Source organism: Cricetulus griseus (assembly GCF_003668045.3).
Source record: "Cricetulus griseus strain 17A/GY chromosome 1 unlocalized genomic scaffold, alternate assembly CriGri-PICRH-1.0 chr1_1, whole genome shotgun sequence".
In the NCBI taxonomy this organism is placed as follows: Eukaryota; Metazoa; Chordata; class Mammalia; order Rodentia; family Cricetidae; genus Cricetulus; species Cricetulus griseus.
Window position 1 is genome coordinate 30,450,076 of NW_023276807.1, and position 24,893 is coordinate 30,474,968.

A 24,893-nucleotide genomic window follows, 5' to 3' on the forward strand; every position below is an offset into this window, starting at 1 on the left:
AAGTTACTATTGGTCAGGTATTTAGTCACTGCTTTGAGAAAAGTAATTAAAATACCAGCTATGCAGATATTGACATGTTATAGAATGTTACTTGGGGTAGTAACATAGAGTGGCCTAGAAGAGATGCACATTTTGTTTAGTAAGCATTATGCTGTAACTGGAGTTTGCTTTCCTGCCAGGTCCCACAGCCTCTTCAGCCCCAATTAAGGACACAAGACACTATATTAATTATCAAACTGTTGGCTGATGACTAGGGCTTCTTATTGGCTAGCTCTGTCTTAATTATTAACCCATTTCTGTTAATTTATGTATTTCCACGTAGTCTTGGCTTACCAAAGAATGCCAGGACCTGTTTCTCCTTTTGTGGCTACATGGTATCTCTCTGCACTCTCTCTCTGCCTACCTTTCCCAGAATTGTCCTTGTCTCCCTATCTTCCTGCCTCTATTGGCCAAACAGTGTTTTATTCATCAACCAGTAAGAGAAACATATATACAGAAGGTCATCCCCCATCATTATGCTTTACAAAAAGGAGCAATGTCACCACTGAAGAGATCAAAATTGATTTTTAGAAAGCAAAATGTTTTGTTTCTTTATAGGGTTGGGGTATATGGGAGTGATTATGAAAAAAATAATCAGAAACACTAAGAAGCTGAGTAGCAGAGTGACCACACAGATGGAGATTTTAAATTTTTATTTATTTTATGGGTATGAATGTCTGTCTGCATGGATGTATGTGTACCATATGCATACAGTGTCCTTGGAGGTCAGAAGAGGGCATCAGATCCCCTGGAACTGGAGTTACAAAAAGTTGTGAACCATCATGTGTGTGCTGGGAACTGAACCTAAGTCTTCTGCAAAAGCAGCAAGTACTCTTAACTTCTGAACCATCTCTCTACCCCCAAACCCCACCCCCAGCTAGAGGTTTGAGAATCATAGCTGATGTCAACTGTCCCTAACTTATGTGAACTTGCAACAATCTTAAATAAAATGTCAGATGGATGGGCTGTTAGGTTATATAAAGCTTTAAAGATATGGAGAAAATTTGAGCTGGGACCATTAAGTTATGAACACCTAATTCTGGAACCCAAGATAATTTAGATATAATACAGATGTCTATACTCATTAAACCACTTCAATAAGATACAGAGTTAGTATTCCCTGGTTCAGTGGCACACACATTTAATTCCAGAATTTGGAAGGCGGAGGAAGGTGGATCTCTGGGAGTTTCAGGCTAGCCTGGTCTACATGGTTATAGTCGGGTTTTATTTTGGGTCTGCCAACTCACAAATAATGGCAAGGAGACTTCTTATTAATTATGAAGTTTCAGCCTATAGCTTAGGCTTGTTCCCAACTAGCTCTTATAACTTAAATTAACCCATTTATATTAAGCTACATTCTATTACGTGGCATTACCTCTCTTCCATCTTGTACCTCCTGTGTCCTCTCCATATCTCCTGACATCTCTTCTGCACTCCTCTTATTTCTTCCTATTTTTTCTCTCTCTCTCTCTCTCTGCCCATAAGTCCCATCTATACCTCCTGCCTAGGAATTGACCACTCAGCTCTTTATTAAACCAATCAGAAGGCGCCTTGGCAAAGATACCTCTTCATAGTGTAAACAAATATTCCAAACCATTGAAGGCCACATGGCAAGCCCTTGTCTCAATAAACAAAAGGATTAACATCATTATTCTTTAAGATCTGTCTCTGGCTTCCTTCCCCTTATAGGGTCTTACCTGTCCTCAAAGCTAGGTTTGCTCTGGATGCCTTAGAAGCCCAAAGATAAAACATGGTGCTTCTGTAGCATAGAAGACCAAATGCTTTGAAGCTCTCCCCCCACCCAGGACTACAATGCCTGTCACTTTTCACATGATTTCTAGGCATCAGAATTCATTTACAACCCACATGGGTTTCACTTCAAAAAGAGCTAAAATTGTTATGCTAAAGAGAAGAGGGCATTAATCAAATAAAACACTGGACTCCAGGACAAAGAGCACATGTAGGAATGGGCAACGTCTATATATGGCATCTACCTGGTGGTCTTGCACATAGAGCTCTTTAGGGCATAGCCCCAGGTAAGGTTAACTGCACCTAACACCCAGTATAATTTTTCTGTGTCTGTTAGGGTTTATTTTGTCTTCCCAGGATGAGTATCTTCTACTTCTCTTGTTTTGTGCTCAGTTCAGACTCCTGTGTATGACAGCATCTTAGTATGGATATCTGTTGACTGTAGACAACCTTGTCCAATGTGAGGGCTTGGGATAAAAACCAAAGGCACAGATATTTGAGTCTCACTTTCTGTGGTCTGTATTGATGGGCCCACGGGCACTTATCTTCTTTTCCTTCAGCCATTTAATCACCTACTGGTGTTTCCAGATAAGAACTGTAAATGAAATGGGTTACTTTGCTGGCCTGTGTGGAAATCAAGACACAGGGCACCAATTTGCAAGGAATCATTGTGTGATGAATTCAACTGTCAGCAGACAGGTTTACACTGAATTATAGTCCTCCCCTGACTTGTGGGGGGTTCTTGTATGGGTTAGAGCTAGAGAAGGCTCCTCCTTGAGTGACAAGAGGCTAAATGTTTAGAATTTCAGCTTGCACTGGGTTGATGCTTGGACTTCTCGGAGCTGTTGGGAGAGGAGGAACAAGTGTCCTCAGTAGTGAAGGAGTTAACCGAGTGGGTGAACCTTATCTTCCGTCCAATGGACCTGTGGTTTGCTTATTAAATCTCCAGTAAATGATTGCTAGAGACCTGTCATGGATAGCTGTTGCTAAGGGCTGCCTCTCAAAAGCCCATTGATTACTCCGCGTGGTGGAGAAGCATCATCCTCTGGCCCTCTCCTTAGCCAGTCCTACTGAGCTCTTTCTGGGAAAGGATCTGCCAGGACCAAGCAGCATGAATGACGAAGCCTACAGCGACATCTACGACACAATCCAAAAGGGGAGGAAAGACGAGGGTCCAGAGCAGCTGGAGGAAGATGAAGGTCCTTTATATGATAGAGTCTGTGAAGACTTGGGGACAGAAAATAGTCTGTATGACACCAGGTTAGACAGCCAGGAATACGATTCTTTGTCAGTGTATGCCTTGACAAGTGAAGAAGCCACCTCAGCCTCCCGGGAAACAGAAGTGGAAGGTTACCTCCTGCCTGATGAGGTGTTTTCTGAACCCCAGGAGGTTAGGGACGTCTCCATAGGAGACTCACGTTCACCAAGGCAGGACCCAGAGCCTCTCCCACAGGAGCTGCCTGAGAACAGAAGCATGATCCCGGCAGATTTGCCTCCTTTACCGAGCTTCACAGTTCAGCACAGCAAGGGCTTTTCCACCCGCGGGGACTCCCCTACCTGCTCTTCCACTGCTGCTGGTTTGGAAGAAGATAAGGCAGCTTCCAACAGCCCCGAGATCTTCCTGTTTGTGAAGGTAAGGGCTGCCTCTGGCAGGCACACCCACGCAGGGTGAGGTGTCCGTGCTTCGTTTTGCTCTGTGGAGCACGAGACGGTGCATTGATGGCCCAGACAGTCACCATCCATACCCCAGAGCAGAGATGATTAAGTTGACCATTTGGGATCACTTCAGAACCTCTCAAAATGATATGAATTAGAAAGTCCATTTAAAGTTTGTGTTTAGTCATCGACTTTTACAGACCACAGGAAAAGTACTTTCTAAGGTTTAAATGAGAGACTAGAAATTACTGTTCAAGTTTTTACATTTGTGGTATACATTTACTGCTTTTTCCCTGCTTGGTTAAATTTCCTTTGTCAACATGATATTTTAAAATGAAACCAAAGCCAGTGAGAGAAAGCCACCCCCCTTCAGGTCTCCCCCTTGCGTTTCTAAGGTAGCACAAACTTCAGATACTTGGGCAGTAAAGGCTGTGACTGTCATCGTGCCTCCTCTGTCAACACCAATAAAACTCAAGGTCTGATGATGTAAAATAATTTCAGAAGCACCAAGATGCCAACCATGTGTTAATATTTAATGCCTATGGTACTGAAACAAACAAACAAAAAAAAAACATTTGATGACCTTTGTATTAGATTGATAATGTCATAAAGGCTACGATTACAAATATTGCCAAAATATGAAGTGATTCAGAGTGAAACAGTCCAATCAAAGTGGCAGGCCCCGCCTCTCCAAATCCCCACCAATGTGAAAACACATTCGTGTGCACTGCCATTTCTTGCTGATAAAATTGAATGCTATGGTTGGGAAGATGATTCGGTGGGTAAAACCCAGCTGCTCTAGTGTTAGAAATGGAGTTCAGATGTTCAGAACCCATGGAAATGCCAGGTGGGTATGGCAGTCCAGCTGTAATTTCAGTGCTCACAAGACAGAGAGGGGATCCCTGGCTATCAAGATTAGCAGAACTGTCAAGCGGTGGGTTCATCTGAGACCCTCTGTCTCGATGAAAACGGTGGAAAGCAATGCAAATGGCTACTGATGTCAGTCTTAGGTGTTTATGTGCTTATTCTTGCATGCAGGTGCGTATGCATGTACCCAAAACATGCACCGCATACAAATACACACTTGAGAAAAAGAAATGGTTACTCTTGGCACTGGGGATGTACCTCAGCTGGTAGAGAGCTTGTTAACAGCAGCTTACACCATCCCTAGCATCACATAAAACTTCCAGCACTGGTGGAAATCTAATCTTAGTGCACAGGAAGGTGGAGCCAAGAAGCTCAGAAGTCCAAGGCCATCCTTGGTGTCATAGTTCCAAGCTAAACTAGGCTACACAAGGCCTTGTTTGAAAAAAAAAAAAAACAGTTACTCTTTGAACCTATGAAACCCCATTCCATGATAACCTTTCTCCTTCATGGTTTCCAATATACTTTAATGAAGCGAACTGTGTCAATTGAATACTTTAAAATACATTGCTTTGTACTTTGGTTTTTATATCGTGTCTCCTTCAATCTATCTACTTTTGAAAAAGATCACATGGAGTTTCCTTCATCCTTGGGTGGGAAGATGTGGAGTGCTTGCAAGAGAAGGGGTGTGGAAGGTGTGACTTGGCTCTTGAGAAATGAACACTGTCTTGTAAGAGGCAGGATGGAGAGGCAGTGGACATGTTGTAAGAGGCAGAATAGTGGAGTGCTGTGTGTGTGTGTGTGTGTGCTGTGTGTGTGTGTGTGTGTGTGTGTGTGTGTGTGTGTGTGTGTGTGTGTGTGTGTGTGTGTGTGTGTGTTGTGTGTGTGTGTGTGTGTGTGTGTGTGTGTGTGTGTGTGTGTGTGTGTGTGTGTGTGTGTGTGTGTGTGTGTGTGTGTGTGTGTGTGTGTGTGTGTGTGTGTGTGTGTGTGTGTGTGTGTGTGTGTGTGCTGTGTGTGTGTGTGTGTGTGTGTGTGTGTGTGTGTGTGTGTGTGTGTGTGTGTGTGTGTGTGTGTGTGTGTGTGTGTGTGTGTGTGTGTGTGTGTGTGTGTGTGTGTGTGTGTGTGTGTGTGTGTGTGTGTGTGTGTGTGTGTGTGTGTGTGTGTGTGTGTGCTGTGTGTGTGTGTGTGTGTGTGTGTGTGCTGTGTGTGTGTGTGTGTGTGTGTGTGTGTGTGTGTGTGTGTGTGTGTGTGTGTGTGTGTGTGTGTGTGTGTGTGTGTGTGTGTGTGTGTGTGTGTGTGTGTGTGTGTGTGTGTGTGTGTGTGTGTGTGTGTGTGTGTGTGTGTGTGTGTGTGTGTGTGTGTGTGTGTGTGTGTGCTGTGTGTGTGTGTGTGTGTGTGTGTGTGTGTGTGTGTGTGTGTGTGTGTGTGTGTGCTGTGTGTGTGTGTGTGTGTGTGTGTGTGTGTGTGTGTGTGTGTGTGTGTGTGTGTGTGCTGTGTGTGTGTGTGTGTGTGTGCTGTGTGTGTGTGTGTGTGTGTGTGTGTGTGTGTGTGTGTGTGTGTGTGTGTGTGTGTGTGTGTGTGTGTGTGTGTGTGTGTGTGTGTGTGTGTGTGTGTGTGTGTGTGTGTGTGTGTGTGTGTGTGTGTGTGTGTGTGTGTGTGTGTGGTCGAGAGGAGATGCTGAGCTGAGCAAGGGGGAGCCAGTAGAGTCTCTGTGGCTGAGGTGATATTAAGCAACCTGCCCATCTCTGTGTCCATAGCAAAACAACATCACAGTGTTCAAACTCACTTTTCAAGAAGTGGAAACTAGATGTATTTCTTCTCAAAACAGAAATATCCATGGGACTTCATGCAGACTGAGAGGGAGGGTCATTGCCATCCTCACTGAGGTAAATCTGGCAAAGGTGTTAGGGTTGGACTCAAACAGAAAAAGCAGTAAAAAGGAATGTGGGTATCTCCTCCTGGTACCAGCAGTGAGAGATGCTGCCTAACAGTAGTAACAAGGGGGTTCCTAAATTGTTCAACTCTCCTTCTCTAAGGCAGATATTGGACTTAAGCTTTTTAAGGTCACATGGTGTCTTAGTAACGTTATGTTATGGAGAGGCCACAGACTATACTTTTGACATCCTCCTTTTTCTCCTCCTCCTTTTCTTCCCCCTGCTTCTCTTACATCTCCCTGGTAAGACAGGCATAATTAGACTGGACCTAATAATAACCTAAGATAGTATCATTTAAAGAGCCTTAGTTTGGTTTCATCTACAAGTCCATGCTGCCATATTAAGTAGCATTCACAATTTCCAGGAATTAATATGGACGTAGTTGTGGCCATTGTTCAATTTCCCATAGAGCAGAGTGTTGAGGAGGGGAGGGAGAAAACAACATGGCTGGGTGTGGAGAAGCAGATGGGTGAGGCAATGGGAGGCTAGAGATGAGTGCCTGGACTGTGTCGGCCCCGGAGCTTTAGAAGGGCTTTCACTCTAAGTAATCCAGGCAATCTTTGAACCATTTCAAAAGGAGCCCTGGGGGGCTGTTTTCATAAAAAAACAGACTGTATATGAGGAAGGTAAAATCAGAAGCTGAAGTTGGATTAGACTCCTATGACTGCAGGGAAGCAGTGGGGGATGGGAACGGACTGGGAGAGGGAGCCCTAGGTGTTTGCTGATGGGTTTTATAGAGAGTTTAATGAGCAAAAACCTTGGTTAACTTTAGAGGCTAGATACAGAGGGAACGGGGGTATTCTTTCCATTGCATCCATGAACTCATCTCAGGGGACTTGTGACTGAGGGAATGGACTTTTCCAAATGGTGTCTGTATGTGTATGTCAGAGGGGAACAGTGGTGGAGAGGTTGCATGAAGAAAAGCTTTTTGTATTTTGTTTCATGACAAAAAAAAACAAGTAATCTGATAATAATTATTACAAAGGAAAATGGCACAAATATACACCATTTGTCATATGCAACACCGATGGCATTAATCAGGGGAAGCATGGTTTCACAAATTAACTACCTGAGAGATGGTAGTCTGGTGTAGCTCAGCCTGGCCTCCAACTTGCTATGTAGCTGAGGATGGCCTTGAACTTCTGATCTCCCTGCCTCTACCTCCCGAGTGCTAGGATCATAATCATAGGAAGGTACTACCATGCCTGGATTTATGCAGTGCTGGGGATTGAACCCAGGGCTTTGTGCTTGTTACGCAAGCATTCTACCCATTCACTATGCCCCCAGCTTGCAAATTAATTTTTGTTGAATTCTTAGTTTCCCTCTATTTCAGTTTGCTCACTGGATGCTCACTGGATGCTCTCATAGGGGAATGCTGAATAATATATAAGGTGATGCATGTGAAGTGCATAGTATCTTGTCTGGCATACCCCAAATGTCAATATACAAGGGTCTGAATTATTTCTAGTACTCAATTTGAACCTTATGAAAACAACTTACTTTAAGCATAATGCTTGTGGCTGTAAACAATGAATAACTATATTATTGTTTTATTCTACTATGAAGATGTATTGTCGTGGAACAAACACCGGTCTACTTACTATTCTGAGTCAGTATTGTGGTATGAAATACCCTTGAACCCCAATTTCCTCATATTAGAAATGTAAGAAATGCAATCTACTCCAGCACTTATGGTCTTTGGTTCCAAGGTGCAGGGCCCTAGCTGTTTATCAGCTGTATACACAGAGGGAACCTTTGATCATCCACTCTAGGAGGATGGTGAGAGAGATTATCTCTAGATTTTGGTGTGGGTGGAAAGACTGACATAAACCCAACATTTCTGTTCAGCTCACGTGGATCTGGTCTCTTTAAAATATTGGCAATCATGGTCAACAGAGCCTGTCTGTGATTGAAACACTCCTGAGGACCCACATTTTGTGGACGGAACAAATGTCTGTAATAACCAGGCTAGAGCACTGCTCTGATTTCTAGAAGGTGTTTCTGTTCCATGATGAGGAAGAGCACACAGCTCTAATGTCACTTCTAAGGATGTTGCAAGTAAGTTCTTGGAAACATTTGTAAGACTACATAAGCCTGATCTTGTCTCCTGAGCACTTGTCCTTCCACAGAACCAATGAAGCCTGTAGAAATGGAGCAGTGGGTTAGTGCCAATAGATCACTCTCCATGCTATAATTTCATCTTAACTTCAATGCTGAGTCAAGTCTCAATCTCATCCAAACCCATTTCTTAGGGGCCCAGGTGAACTTCTTTGCTTTGGAAATCATTCAAAGAAGTCACAGAATCTCAGCACAGTGACAAGAACAAACCAGCTAACTAGAAACTTTCACAGAGCTGTCTTAGCATGCTGGCCTTCTAGGCTGTTAGTCAAGGGTGCTTTTCTTTATATTGACACCTGTGGCTTGGGAGGCTGAGTTGTCATCTTTATGTTTCAAAAGGTTCAGGAACATATCAAAGCTCTATGAAAAATATTCTTTCAGGTGACATCAGAAATTGTAATTGCCACCGTGAGATATTCTTCCTTTCCTATATCAGCACTCTTGCCTCTAATGTTGTGTGGGAAGGAGTAGAGAGCATGTTGTTGTGAGACTTACTCCCTATATTTCCTGTGTAGTCAACTGTTTTGTTTGCTCTAAGCCTTTCTGTCATCCTGAGAATTCGCTTCAAAAGAGTAGAAGAAACTATTGCTCAAGTCAGCAGGTGGGGATTATATTAGTTCTCAAAATGAAGGTGGTAGGAGACTCTGAAATAAATGCTCCATCTTAGTAGTCTTGATATTTCTAAGTGTTGGGTAACTTCGTCCTGAAGAGATCCAAACAAGTGACTGCTTGTCTTAGATAGGGCATAGCAATAGACAGAGGAACCATTCCACCCAAGTACATTGGTAAGCCATTAAGTCCTTGGGGAACTAAGGTCTTATAGGAGTCTAGTTGAAGGGTCACTTACATGAGCATGGGTGACCCCAAAGATTTACATCCTTAGAAAGTCTCACCTGAGTCTGAATGGAGACATTTTCATAGTTTTGTAGATGGAGTCCCCATCAGCTTCATGTTTTATATACTTTTCAAAGACCATGCACAACTGGGCAGAGTTTCATATAGTTGGAAGGGGAGGGTCAGGAGGAGCTGAGTGTCTATGATATCAGACAAGGGTCTAACGGTGTTTACCAGCCCTCTCTTATGAGGAAATATTGACAAGCCCACTGCCCATTACATACACTTATTTTTGCCATCTGGTCAACCCTTCTTCTTTCTGGACTGTTTCCTGAAAAGATATCTCCAACCCTCAGGGCAGTTCTGAGAGACCTCCCCTCAGTGCTTATCTTTGTCATAATGCTTGTCACTACAGATTGACATGATCTGGTTGATTGGGTCTCCTCAGTTCCCCACTGGACAGAAGCCTCCATAATGAAAGCCGTATCTTGCTCCTGTATAACCCCCACAGTTAGCAGAATCTGGCCCATAGTTGGGTCTGAGAAATACTTGTCAAGCTGAATTGGCCAGTGTTGGTTATGAGAAGTGTAATTGGGTTTGCTGTTGGAGGGCTCATTTCTTCTTTTTTTTCCTGTTATGTTTTTATTTAAAAAGAGGAAAAGAGAAAGCTGCAAGATGAGACATGTTAACTAGTTTATTATAGGCCCGGCAGAGGAGGGAGACTAAGAGAGAAGAGGAACAGGGATAATTGCTGACCGCCACGGCCGGTGGCCATAGAGAGGCAGAGAGAGCGTGTAGGTGAGAGAGAGCCAAGAAGAAACATAGAGAGAGAGAGGAAGCAGAGAGAGAGTGAAGCAGGAAAGTTGGAGCTTTTAAAGGGAAGACTGCGCATGCACACTGAGGTTCCACGTATGTGGAGGGCTCATTTCTTGATGTGCTCCGGGACACTAGGCAAGCATTCAAGCAGAGCCCATTTCTCTGAAGGCAAGTGAGAAACTAACCAGCAGGGAGGAGAAAGAGAAACTGAAACTCACATCTACTGAAGCTTGCTCTGGGCTAGGTTGCTGTGCTGTCCTTGTCTTTTAGATAGAACTCTGGAGCTAGGGCTGGATTCTGGTACTAACCAGGCAATGTTGAAGATGTCACTGTACTCTGGGTCTTAGACTTCTTACTTGTGAAAACAAATTGTTGAATGTGATTCGTCCAGGCTCTCCTCTCTCCTTCAAGGAAGCGGCTTATTTACATGATTTCAAGTTCAAAAGAAACAGCAGAGAATCACTCCCCAACCACGTTTCCATTTGCAGTTCCTGTGGCAAGCCATTCTGAAACTACATGAATGGGCCTCCTGTGGCAAACATGAGTACAAGCCTATGTATCTGAAATTATCTTTTGATTTTCCTCTTAGTATGGATTATGACATACCTTGCACCCTATTATTTAGGGTGTGTGTTTTAATTGAATATAATATGCGTACAGTAAAATTCCATTTAGGTATATACTTTAATGAGCTTTGACAGACATGGATAGCCATGACACTACAACTACAGTCTTCAAATAGAGTATGTTTGTCACCCCAGAAAGTCCTCTCAGACACCTCCTGCCTCTCATGAGCCACTAATCTTTCATTCTATCTTTACAGTTTTGTGTTCTTCAAAAGATGGCATGAGGTGTAGCATAGTGGAAGAACACCTGCCTAGCATGTGAAAAGCCAGGAGTTCGATCCCCAGAATCGTTTTTAAAAAGCATGTAATTAAGCTGGAGTCCATACTGCCCTTTGGGGGTGACCTCTTGATGCTTTTGCGTTCATCTGCATTGGCATACTCACCTGAAGCTAAGTCCTTTCTACCACCAAGCACTGTTCCATCGCATGATATGGAATACTGTTGTTTATTCACTCAACAGTAAGCACTGGGGCAATTCCACAGCCTTTGGTTATTAAGGATGGGGCTGCTACAATATATAGGCTTTTGTGTTGAATTTTTTTCTCCTGGGTAATACTACAGGTGTGATTTTTGAGCTAAATTACTCCTACTTTCAAAAACTCTCAATTTGTTTCAACATGGCTGTCAACATCTGACCGACTTCATCTCCTTCAGCACTGGGCATTGTTTCTTTCAGTGACTAGTGATCTGGAACCAGCTGAGATGATTTTCTTCCTTACGTCTCCTTTGGTGAAACAGCTACTCAAATATTCTGCTCATTGTGTCATTTTAGTCTTTTGTCTTCTTACTGGTGGAGTTTTAAAAGTCATTTAGATATCAGAAGACATTTTCAATGGCTAAATAGATATCAAATAGTTTATGAGCCTGCAGCTGTCGAGTCATTTTCATTACTACAACCATCTGAAGACAGACCTTTATCATTCTGATGAAATCTGCTGTCTTGGTTTGCCTGGCATTGCTGTAATGTAATAACCGCTGGATAGTGTATAAACAAAGGAGGTTTATTTGGCCTGCAACTCTGGTGGATGAGAAGTTCAACAGCAAGGGGTACCATCTGACTTTGTTACAACATTACACTGGGGAGGGAGAGCTGCTGTGTACAGAAGACGTGTGACATGGGCAAGAAAGTCAGTTCTCTGAGAGTTGTGTCACTCCTTCCTGGGGGTACTGCCTTCATCATCTAAACATCTCTTAAAGCCACCCCTACTCGGTGCAGTCATAATGGGCTTGAAACTTATGGGTAACACATTGAAACCGTAGCCAAAGTGCAGCAGGCATATGCCAACATGATTTATCCATTTTTCTTCAGAAAAGTTTGTCTAACTCTAGGTCACTAAGATTTTCTATCTTTTGTTGAGAGATTTTATAGCTTTAAGCTCACTTCATATCTGGTACAAAAACTGGTTTTGTTTTTCTTCCTTTCTTCCTGAATTTCTCATTTCCTTATTCTCTCAATTGTTCTTTATTTCTTTAAGATTTTATTTCTATTTCTAATTATGTGCATAAATGTGTATGGTAGGGGGCGGGATTATGCATATAAGTGCAGTACCATTGGAAGCCAGAAGAGGGCGTCAGAGGCCCTGGAGCTGGAGTTACAGGTGGTTGTGAGCCTCCCACTGTGGCTGCTGGAAACTGAACTCAGGTTCTCTGCAAAAGTGATACCAGCTCTTAGTTCCCGAGTCACTCCTCCAGCCCCTCTTCCTTTTATTGTCAGATACATCAATTTATTTTCAAATGTTACACCAGCCTTGAGATAACCTTTTTGCAATGTGTAGCATTATTTTCAGGATTTCTAGACTTGATTTATTATCATTTTGTTGAAGTCTTCTGCAAACCTGCTCATGAAGGATATTGGTCTGTGGATTTATTTACATTTCTTTGCCTGGTTTTCTTATAGAAATGAGTGGGAATGTGCCTCCTCTATTTCGTGAGATAGATTTGAATATAAATGCTGCTATTCTTTCCTTAAGAGCTTGGTAGAATTCACCAGTAGAATGATCTTCACTGGATATTTATTTATCTGGGAACCTTTTCTTTCCTTTTACAAATGGGTGCATGTAACAGACTCAGAGTCATTGCTTTCTTCACCTGTGAGTTTGGTCATTCTCGGCTTTCAAATTATTTGTTGTTTGTGAGAGTTGTTGAATTTCTTGTTAAGTGTCTCTTCATCAGGTTCATGCTCCCTTCTACCTTTGAAGGTGTATATGGATATTTATAGAGTAGTTTTAATGTTCCTTTACACTGCTTTGATCACTTTGTTTACCTATGAGTATATATTGATTGCTTGCCCTCCCCACACCCATCATGAGCCGCATCTTGCTAATTGTGGGCATACTGATTGTAGTTTGGCTTCCAGATACAATGTTGGGTACTGTGCTTTGTTGTATCCCTTTAAAGAGGACCAGGCCTCATTCTCCATGGCAAATTAAATAATTGAAATAGTTTTTTTTTTTTTTTCGAGACAGGGTTTCTCTGTGTAGCTTTGGAGCCTACCCTGGCACTCGCTCTGGAGACCAGGCTGGCCTCGAACTCACAGAGATCCGCCTGCCTCTGCCTCTCGAGTGCTGGGATTAAAGGCCACCAACGCCTAGCTTGAAATAGTTTTACATAGTTATTTTGGCTGCATTTGTGGAGCAGTGTCCTGTGAGAACTCTATCCAATATGTGTGTACTAGGTCTTCTCCTATTCTGCCACTTGGAAACAGAATCTCTACCGTATAGTGTGGGAGCCTGGAGTTGTTTCTCCAGCTGATTTCAGTGTGTTCCCTATATTTGATAGTTTCTGCAAGTATGTGCTGCAAGTCTGGACATAGCCAAATATTTAAGAGGGTCTGTCTACAGTATGCCTTTTAATTATCATCTATCTATCTATCTATCTATCTATCTATCTACCCATGTATTACTTGTGTGTCTATATATCATATATCTGTGTATCATCACATTTAATCAATCTATCAATCTATGCATTGCCTATCATATGCCATTTATCTGTATATCATCTATCATCTATATTTAATCAATCTATTTATCTATATATCATCTATCATTCATATATCTGTCTATCTAATCTCTCCCTCTCTCTCTCTCTTTCTCTCTCTCTCTCTCTCTCTCTCTCTCTCTCTTATATATATATATAATATATATATATATATATATATATATATGTGTGTGTGTGTGTGTGTCTATAGATATGTATTATTTTTCTGTCTGTCTGTCAGTCCGTCTATTGTATATCAATAATTCCAGCTGTTCAAATTCTGAAGTCCATTGTTCACCCAACACTGAGACTGGTAGACTGTACATAGCTCCTGTATTACCCATTCTTGCTATCTGAAAATCACCCTTTTATATATTTTTCAGCAGTAATGTTGAAATCTGACTTCTTTTCTCCTAGCCTGCCTGACTAGAAGCGAGCTTGTCTTGAGTGAGTTTAAGGTCTCCATTTCTTTTTAGCTGTTTCTCCTTTCTTTAAGTTTGAAGTTTCCAGGACAATCACAAAGTCCCACGGGTTGAAAACCCAATGGTTGTGGCATCATTTTGTGAACGACAACTTCAGCAAATATTTTCTGCTGATGAAAGGTTCCGTTCTGACCCTTATTCTTTAAAGGTGTGCTGTCTTTTGGCAAGTCTTTATCTTGTACCCTGAGTTCTCAGCATGTCCTAGCTGATTATTCACTGATAAAGTCATAAATATGATGTCTCATCTGTTAATCTCTTACCACTAGAGCCTCTGGTGATGCTACGATTTCCTTTGGGAAACCACAGGAAAGTGGCTTTTATTTCTGCCAAGGTGAAATCCTATTGGCAAGGTATATCTCCATCCCCAGCTTCAGTGTTCAGAATCTCCTTGTGTATGAATTCTAAAGCATGCATGGGGAAACCCCTTTGATTGGCAGCTCTGCTCCTCAGTGGAAGACATTTCTTCAAAAACAAGAGACAGGGGTTATGGGGGTGTCTTGTTAGTAAAGTACTGGCCGCACAAATCATGAAGACTGGAGTTTGGATCATCTAGAACTTATATAGAGTCCGACATGGTGGTGCATGTCCATAATCACAGTGCTTCTACAGCGAGATGGGAGAAATCCAGAAGCTGTCAGCCAGTGAGCCTAGAGTACACAGCAAGGATCAACAAGGAAGGCGGGAGGTGAGGACTGACTGCTGCCTGCCATGTGCATACATGACAGGCACATACCCCTCCCCACTCACACACAGAAGCATGTCAAAAGTGCAAATACACATATATCACACATTCAAACATAAAGAAACACAAGACTGCCCTGTGAATAAAGCATGTATTTTTTTTTTTACCTGAAACTAAATGACATATTCATTTTTGTAGTGACAAATGTCAGCTATCTCGGCTGAAAGCCATGCCCCTCCTTTGTGCTTTGTAGTTTGGTCCTTTTTCCTCCTTGAAGGAGCCCGTGGATCAACAATAAATACCGGGTTGTTAAAAGCCATGGGTTGCACTGGGAGGGCTTTCCGAGCAACAATCACATGGCAACTGCTGAAATAAATAAGAGAGCGCATTGTTTAGCAAACACCTAACGTTCCACGGTTTCAATGCTCACACCTGAGGTAAGTATGGAAGGTGGGAGCAAATAGCTGGAGGGACTGCATGTGCTTCACTGACCTGTGGCTGCAGAAATGCCTTTGCTTCTATGCTGTGGTAACAAGAAAGGAAAGAATGCAGGCAGTGTAATTTTAATATTTACAGTAGCGGCTCTCTAGAAATTGGCCCCATGCTTCTAGAGCTACACTATTCCAGATGACAGCCACAAGTGCTGTTCCTGGGTAAATTAATTACAACAAAATAAGATAGTCAGTTCTTCAATTCGTATTTCAAGTTCGACCACATTGGGAAGCACAGACAAGGGACCTGTCTGACAGTGTAGAGCATATCACAGGATAATGCTATCATAGCGTCACCAGGCTAGACTTCATCTCTACCATGAAGACCTGCCAATTATGTGGCCGCAGGCCTTTTTCAGGGATTTTATTCTTGTCTGAAATCAGGAGGCAGAGTGACTGGGCTTGATGAGATGGGATGTCCTGGTGAAAACCATTCAATTCTGCAAGCAATGCCTACGGTGTCCATTTGTGTAAACAGGCTGGTTTTAAATGATATCTACTTAAGCAAAGCTCTGCAGCAATAATGGGTCCTTGCAAATCACAGTAAAGCTGTCAGTATCCACCGGCCAACTGAGAACCAGTGAGACTCTCTGTGAGACTTGGGGCTCTGTCAATGCTGGAGAAACTGAAGGGTAAAGTGTTACCCCTCCAGCCACCAGGGACAAGTGTGGACACAGTTTACCACACTTTTTCTCAGTCCCAAGAACTTATGGGGTAGTCAGTGTCAATAAAGAGTCATTGAGAGGTTGCGGGACATGGAGGCACAGACCTGTAATTTCAACCACTAGAGAGATGGAGGCTAAGGTCAACCTAGGTTACAGGTTAAGTTCAATCCAGCTTAGGCAACTCCAAGAGTGAAAAACTGCCTGGAACTGTAGCTCAGTAATATAGTGTACCGCACATGTGTGAAGCATGAGTTTCATTGCCCAGAATTTAAAAAAAGATAATGAATAATAGCAAAAAAAAATATTACCAGTTAAAGCAGAGCCTAGAAGGTTGTCTAGGCTCTGACGAGGATTGTTACATATACTCAGAAAATATGAAGGTGATGGCTCAACAGTTTCCTTGGGAGTACAATGAATTCTTACTCTGCAATAAACATTTTATAGTTGCAAGAGTGAGCTTCTGCTTGAGCTCCTATTCTTTGTAAGGTTTCTCTATATGTCTCAAATCATCAGGTCAATAAATCTTTATTGTACTGTATGTACTCTGCCCCTCACATGCCAGCAGTGTGAAAGGCAGAAAGAAAATGTAAGGTGGGGCTCTTTCTGTTAGACTCTGACCAGCTGGCTCCAGAGGAAGGATTAACATTGAGAATGACTTAGAAATTGATTCTAGAGTTTTGGTAGGAGAGGTTTCTAGAATATATGATGGGAGGGGATACAATGGGGCAGATTTGCATGAGAGCAGTAGTTACAAATCAAAAGCAAACATGTTGAGCTGCAAAAGTAGGGGGAATATTATTTTAATTTCAAGTTTATATCTCCAAGTTATTAAAATTCAGTGTCTGTTATGTGGCTATTTAGAGGGGCTAGTAACTTGGTGTACTATTTAGTCTAAATGTTACCTTGACACAACCTATAATCGCCTGAGAAGAGAACTTTAAGTGAAGAATTACATAGTTCAGTTTGGTCAGTGGCATATCTGTGGGAGATCATCTTGATTAATACTTGATGTAACAGGATAGCCCACTGGGGGCAACACCATTCCCTAAGCAAGAGATCCTGAACTAAGTAAGAAACGGGAACCAAACAAGTAAGTAAGTAGGCAGCATGTGTGCACATCCTTCTCTTTGACTGGTGGATGTGATGTTGCTGGTGGCTTGATAGGGTTCCTGTCTTGAGTTCAAGTCAATAGTTAGCCAAATACCTTTCTTCCCTAAGTTGCTTTTGGTTATGATGTTTGATCACAGCAACAAAAATGCAACTAGAACCGAGGATAAAGCGCTTAACTTACCACATAAGCAGGAGGAACCAGGTTTCATCTCCAGCATCCGTGTAAAAATCTGGATGGGACAGCGTCATCTTGTAATCCCAATGTAGGGGAGGTGGGGATGTTCTAGGGCCAACTGGCAAGCCAGCCTAGCCCATTAGATAGCCCTAGACTCAGTGAGAGATTCTAACTTAAAAGCCGGGGTGGATGGCTCCTGAGGACAAATGCCCAAAGCTTACTGCTGGTCTCCACATGTGTGACCATTTGTGTGTATGCATACCTTGCCCACATAAACACACACACAGACACACACAGACACACACAGACACACACAGACACACACACACACACACACACTCTCTCACACACACAATACACACACTCAGACACACACTCACACTCACATATACTCTCTCTCTCTCTCTCTCTCTCTCTCACACACACACACACACACACACACACACAGTACACAAGACATTTGCCAGCATTATCAATATAGGCAAGGCAAGGGACATCCTTGTTCCCCTGCACCAAACAGTACAAAGTGATGGTGTGTGGGAAGGGGGTGACTGATTTCTCAGGAAGAAGTAGAAGCCCGGGAAATGAATGCCGTAGAGAAACCCAGCTGGAGAGTCAGAGGGGAAGGTAAAACAGAAAGCTGCAACAATTGGAGGATGTTTGGGATCAGCAAATAGTTCCAAATGTGTTGGAAAGAACGGAGAGTGGATGGCCCTGAAGATCAGCTTTGACAATGGGAGCAGACTTCTGAGCGCCAAATGAAAAAGGATAAATTTTACCTAGTGGGCCAAGGGAATCACCAAAAGCGGAACAGGATGTGGATTTGATTACATCGGCACACACAGTATCCCAGATGAAGAAGGGGGTGGAAGCAGGTGGGCGAGTGCCTCAAACACCACAGGCAGGGCACACAGAGGGCTGCAACCCCTGTAAGGAGTTATGGTCCTGCCAGTGAGGGTGAGGATGAAGACTGTTAAGGAGGAAGAAGTCCAGAGGAGTGTTGCCCAGTTGGATGTGGAAGATCATGTGGATTCAGACAGCATTAGCCAGGGAAGATCTGATGTTTGGAGAACAGGGAGGGGAGTGCTCTCAACACTTCATGTGCCCGGGGACTATCTGGACTGATTTGCTCTGTAGACAGACAGACATATGGCCAGGGAATTTTAATGGGGATGTAAGCAGGACTGCTTCAGAAGATGGAATACTGTGGAATGTTTTGTGATTTTTTTCCATGAGGAGACAGAGACAAATATCTAATCATTCCATATAGGCAGCAAATGACATAATGACAAATGATTCCACGTGAGTTTGTCTACCTTGGTGAACCAGTTCATTTACTGGAGTTAGTTACAGGAACCTGTTGACTCAAAGGCAGCTGCTTCGCTGTAAAGCCCACCCCAGCGTGAGGGATGGATGATTCAGACAAGTTGCATGCCTGGAGCTCTGTGCCCAACTTGTTATATGACTTTGGCAGGGGGGTTAGTGAGTCTTGTGTTGTAGCTTCCTGTGCTTCTTGGCCTTGAGGCTTACAAATTTCCTTAGTTTCTTCTGTCTGGTAAGGCTCCCTCCAGAAGAGAATTCATAATTTCAAAAGTATAGTCACACAGGAGGGAATAAGGAGTTTACACAATGGCTCTATGGGATGGCTTGTGGCAGCCACCTTCTTGCTGTGGAAAACAAAAAGTGAGTTCTCTGATTTCTTTTTTTTTTCTTTTCTTTCTTTTAGTGTTGAGTTTTTTAAATTCTTAAATAAATTTTTTCGTATGTTTGGATGTTTGGCCTGTGAGTATATCTGTACACCTTGTGTATGGGGGTGCCCCTGGAGGCCAGAAGAGAGTGTCAGATCCCTGGAACTGGAATTACAGCTAGCTGTGAGCCGTGTGGGTACTAGGGACTGAACCTGTGTCCTCTGAAAGAGCAGTCAGTGCTCTGAAACTCAAGTCATCTCTCCAGGCTCACCAACATTTGCACTTTTATTTTAAATTATATAAATGCATGCCTTTGTTTGTGGGAGTGTGTGCATGTGAGTGCAATTACCCAAAGAGACCTGGTGGGGACAATAGAGTCCCTGGAGTTGGAGTTACAGGCATCTATGAACAGTCTAACTCCACTCTTAAAAGCTGAGCCCTGAGTCTCTCCAGCCCCGAGCACCACCCATTTAGGGAGAACAATTAGGGGACTGAAATAGAGACATTGGACAAATAAAGCAATACCCAGGACTGACCTAGATTATAGACATATTTAACAGCAATGAAGACTTTTCAAGTGTGTTCAGTCTATAGTGTGGAAGGCAGCCATCAAGAGCTTATACCAAGAAGTTGTTAAGCTACAGGTGTGCCAGGGGAAGGATTATTTTGGCTTAACAGAATTGCTCTTATTACCTTGGGTAGGGAAAGGAAATGCAAACACTGCTAGAATCATCTCATTTCGCATTGCAGAAGGCTTTCCTGAGTGCCCTTAGGTCTCCACTTTCGCTGACCATGTGGTTATAGCTCATGGGCAGGGACTCTTGGGAGGTTTCATGAAAAATCAGTATGTGGAGGTGCATCATGATTGACATACTTCCAGACAGATAGTCCATGCAACATGGTGTTCTTTATTTATCTCAGAAAAAAAAGGCTGAGTGGGACCTGCCCATTCTCAGGCCCAATCACTCTCCAAGTTTCTTGCTGATAGGTGAGCGCACAGCGTGGTACCCTGATCTATCTCATGAAGTGGTGTTTAGTTCTCAGAGGTTGTGAACCACCCACCCTCAATTAGAGAGTTCTTCAGGACAAGGTCATGGAATGGAATGCCTCTCCCAGGGTAAAGTTCTCCTCAGCCTGCTGAAGTAGTTGGCCCCAGCAGCCACTCACTGCACAACACTTCTAAAAATAGACACGGTATAAAACCCCAGTTCCCAGAGAAGCAAGAGAAGACAGTTTGCCAAGGAAGCAAGCAGAGTGTGACAAAGTGTGGCCTGACATTTGCAATACTTGATGGGACATGATGAGTTCCCAAAACCCTTTTATTTTACTCTGCTTTCCATTAAAGTGGATTTCCAGGCTGGGAGGGGACATCACTTTTTAAATTGCAACAGTCGTTGGGGGTCATCTTAGGGGAAGCCCTTGTTTTTATGGAGGAGCAGAGTGAGGCTGTGCCACATCACAGTCCCACCAGGAAGCATGGGTCCCCTAGCAAGGAGCACCCAGTGAGCCCGTCTCTTCGCGAAACTGCTCCTCTCCACACCGAAGTAACTTCTAGTGGCTGTTTCCTTCTCATCTTGTTTCCTTTTCAGTGTGGGCAGGTGTTTTCCTGGAGATCTTTCTTCCCTGAAGAATGTCAGCCAGTTCTAGTAGAAGAACTCAGCTAGGCTAGGTTTGACACCAATGTGCTGTGTCTCACGCCCTGCCTTCCACTGTCTCTCTTTCTTTTCTTTCTATTATTTGTACTGCCCCTTCTGTATTTGGCCATCTGTGGTTATTTCTCATATATATATATATATATATATATATATATATATATATATATATATATATTTGTTGTTTGTGTGTATGGGATATGTACACGCATGTGTGTATGGGTGCAAGGCCTGTATTCATGCAAAGGCATCCAGGTGCCCTGCTCTTGCCTTAATCCTTCCAGACAGGGTCTCTCACTGAGCTAGGGCTTGATCTGCAGCTAATAAGTCCCAGCTACCCTCCTGCCTGCACTCCTACAGCACCAACATTGGAGACCTGCACTGCCATCCATGGCTATGGATTTGTCATGTGGATGCTATGGATTTGGACACAGGTCTTCATGTTTATGCAACCAATGCTCTTACCACTGAGCCATCTTCCCAGTCCCCTATGTCACCTCTGTTCCCTATCCCTGCTGTAGTCTGAGAGCATTTTCTTTTCTGTATTTTCCAAATCTCCTCCCTGATCCATCGTTTGTCTTCATTTTAATTACTAGTCTTGTTCTGTGCATGTTCTTTCCATACTTCTCATATCAGGTTTATGGAGGAAAGAAACAGGAAATCTCTAAGCCAGCCATCTTCTCTTTAGGGTGAGCCCTAGAGGAAGGTCCTGATGCTGTCACATCCAAACTTGAAGACCCTCGCCAGATCTTCCTTTGGAAGCTGGGGTGAACACCAGGCCTCCTGAAAGATGCACAAAGCTGAGAGGTGGCAGCCCCTGCCGTAGAGTGTAGTGTTTCTAAGATGGGTTCCCTTTTCTTCTTTTTAAATGTTACTATTCCTGTAGCATGTAGAGGCCAAAGGACAACTTCGTGGTGTTAGTGCTTCTCTCCTTCCACCTTCAGATAGGCTCTGAGGCTCCAACCCACACTGGCAGGCTTGCATCCTTGGGGAGAAAGTGTTTTACCCACTGAGCCATATCCCAGAGTTGGCCTTTGCTGTGAGTCCCTTTCCCTGAGTTCAGGATCTGTGAGGAAAGGCCAACTCCAAACTACAGCCTTTGTAGGGCAAAGCCCTTTCCTCTCCCCAGTCCAGGGACAGAGCCCCCTTCCTCTAACCCCAGAGACCTTTGGAATTTGCTGGACTGATGTGTTTTCTGTCCAGTGTCACCAGTTAATATACTCCCAGAGCCTTCAAAAGTCCAGAAGTCTGTCTGCATCGCTCCCACTTTGGAGCCCCTGTCACTTTCTCCATTCACTTCCACAGGCTCAGAAGGTATGTGGAGGGCTTTCAACCACCAGGCATGAAGAAAGTATTCTAACCCAGAGCTGGGACCTTTACTGTTTGTAAACAGAACTCTTGACTTAAGAGCAATCCAGTGTCTTTAGTCAGCAAAAGTGTCAAACAGAGGGTGTGGTGTGGAATGGCTCCCAGTTACAGGACCACAGGAATTTTTTTTTTCAGGGAAATCTCAGTAGAGTAGTATGCCAAGAAACACACTGGGAATACTTGCCTTGATTTACCTACATCATATAAGGATCACTACAAAGAACACTGACTATTGTCTAAATGCATGCACAAGGGGGACAGAGTCAAGGGACCTAAATACCACCTTGTCCATGTGGTGGATTTCTTCATTATAGTGGGGCTTAGGCAGCCCATGGAAAGTGCCCAGGCTCAGCTGAGGCTTAATGTAGCTGCTGGTATCCATGTCCCTTTATCTGTGACATGAGGAAGCTACCCCCTCTTTGCTTTTTAAAATTTATTTATGTATTTAATGTATGAGTGCTCTGTCTGCATGTATGCCTGCAGGCCAGAAGAGACCATCAGAACCCATTATAGATGGTTGTGAGCTGCCATGTGGTTGCTGGGAATTGAACTCAGGTCCTCTGGAAGAGCGGCCCATGCTCTTAACCGCTGAGCCATCTCTCTACCTCCTCTTTCCCACTCTTTCCTTTACATTTTAAAAAGATTTTTATTGAGGTCTATCATTACCAAAGCAGTATGTCATATAAAATAGAATTTGAAAAAGCACTAGATCTCATTAAAATCTCAAAATAGGAACATTCTGAATTGCCATGTGGCACAGAAGATCAACATTAAAATAGAGATGCACCCCTGTAACCCCAGCATTTGGAAAGTACAGGCAGAAGTTCAGTCATCCTAAGTAAATTCAAGCCCGAGCTACCGACAGGCTCTCTCCACAGTATTAGCACAGGAGCTCCTTGCTCCTTGGTAATCCACCTCAGTGTCCCTGTTCCTCCTCCTCCTCCTCCTCCTCCTCCTCCTCCTCCTCCTCCTCCTCTTCTTCCTCCTCCTCCTCCTCCTCATCCTTTTTTTTTTTTTGGTTTTATGAATCAGTATCTTTGTTGAAACTTTATCTGGAACCTCGAGGGAGGACCAGGCCTTTTCAAGACAGGCTCTCATGTAGCCCAGGGGCCTCTGAAGAGAGGAAATCAGGGCAAAGTCAGGGATCTCTCCTTATGCATTTCTGAGGATGGGGAGGTTTCCACAGTTCAAGACTGCTGCCAGGCTCTCTGGTTCCCAGACAGGAGACAGGGGTTCAGAGTGGAATATGTTTGTCCACCAATACCTGCCCAGATGTAACTCACTTCCCCAGGTAAGAGATCCTGACCCCAGGAAGTGTCTGTTATCTCATAATATCTCATAATGGGGTCTCTGTTCTTATGTGTACGGGAGAAGGACTGGATTCTAACACTACATTCTCGTCACTCCTCTTCTCCCCCCAAACCCACAAAATAATGGTCTATGGTTTGAATACAAAAAAAGTTGAATTTTTGTGATTGTTTTGTTCTGAGACAGAACTAGCAAGGATTTGGTCAACACAACACAACACAACACAACACAACACACATCTTCTGAGATTCAAGTGTTGGCTGACTACAGCCTCAGGTCTGGGGCATCCAAGTGCATATGGATTCCCACCTGAAGGGCTTCTGAGTGCTAGGGAGTGTAACAGCAAACACTAGAGGAAGGCTGAGGATTGGAAAATGCATGGTTCAGTTGAGTGTCCCAGACATTCAGAGATAGGACCTGTGGGTGGCTACATGAAAACACCTTTTTAGTGATTACTTCAGAAATTCTTCAGTCACCTCAAATTGTCCTTAGGGGATATGGGGACACACACACACACACACACACACACACACACACACACACACACACACACACACACACACACTGAGGCAGAGACAGGGTCACAGAGGGAGGAGAGAGTGGACTATTCAGAGAGCTGTGAGTCACCGCTTACATCTTGTCTCTCATCTTCCTTTATCTTTAGAGTACTTTGGAATATACACTTCATACCTGATCACAAGGTGAAGAATGTCCAAGGAATGTCCAAGACCGATGCCTCCCTTGTGTGTGGGGGTGTGTGCCTGTGTGTGCAAATGTGGATGTGCAAATGTGCACGGGCCTCACCCGGAGGCCAGAGTTTGAGGACAGAGATCCTCTGTTTATCTTCATCGTATTTTTTCTGACTTAGAGTCTCACTAAACCCAGAGTCCAGCCATCCTGGCAGGCTGGGTGAGCTCAGGGCTCTCCCATCCCCACCTTGCTAGCTCTAGATCAGGGATGCTACTTCTGTTCCAGGCTTTTTATGTGAGTTCTAAGAATCTGAACTCAGAGCCTCAACACTCCATGGCAAGCACCTTGCTAGCTGAGCCATCTCCCATCCAGGAAGGCCATTTCCTGACTGTAAAATTGCAGGATTTAGTGGCCTATTCCTTTAATCCCAGCACTCTGGTAGGCAAAGGTAGGTGAATCTCTGTTAACTCGAGGCCAGTAAGATCCAGAATAACACAGCTATATATTAAGACTATGTCTCAAAGAACAAAAACCAAATCAAACGAGAAAAATCTCCAATATGTAAAGGGGTCTGTTGCATTTTTGTCAATAGGCTGCAAGGCCAAAGAATAGTCTTCTTGTGACAAAGTAACAGAGGAGAAAACACCCATTTCCCTGGCAACAATTTTTATTTGGTATTGAAATAATATGTTTGTTTGGGTGGTGAGGGCATCTATCAGTACTTTAACAGCTAACTTTTATAGAGCAGCACATTGGCTTGGCACCCATTAGTAACTCAACTCTTACATGGGATAATTTCATTTGGGCAATTAGTGGGCCTGGTCTCTCATTAGTGGCAGTTGTGAAATGATGTGGTCAAGCATTTCAGGAGGCCAAGTTTATTTTGTGTTTGGACAAATGGTATATGGTCTTGATTTCCCATTAGAGGATCTTTCCAAAAGCCTTTCCATTTTATTTATATTGAAGAATC

The 24,893-nt window shown here is 43.4% G+C and overlaps 1 protein-coding gene across 1 annotated transcript in view; it reads left to right on the top strand.

The window, feature by feature from the left end:
- Positions 1 to 2,899: 2,899 nt before the first annotated feature.
- Positions 2,900 to 24,893, top strand: part of Clic5 (chloride intracellular channel 5) — a 147,770-nt gene continuing 125,776 nt past the window's right edge. The window contains exon 1 of the mRNA XM_027387439.2: positions 2,900 to 3,421. Coding sequence (XP_027243240.1) covers positions 2,900 to 3,421 — 522 coding nt within the window. The remainder of the gene's footprint in view (positions 3,422 to 24,893) is intronic.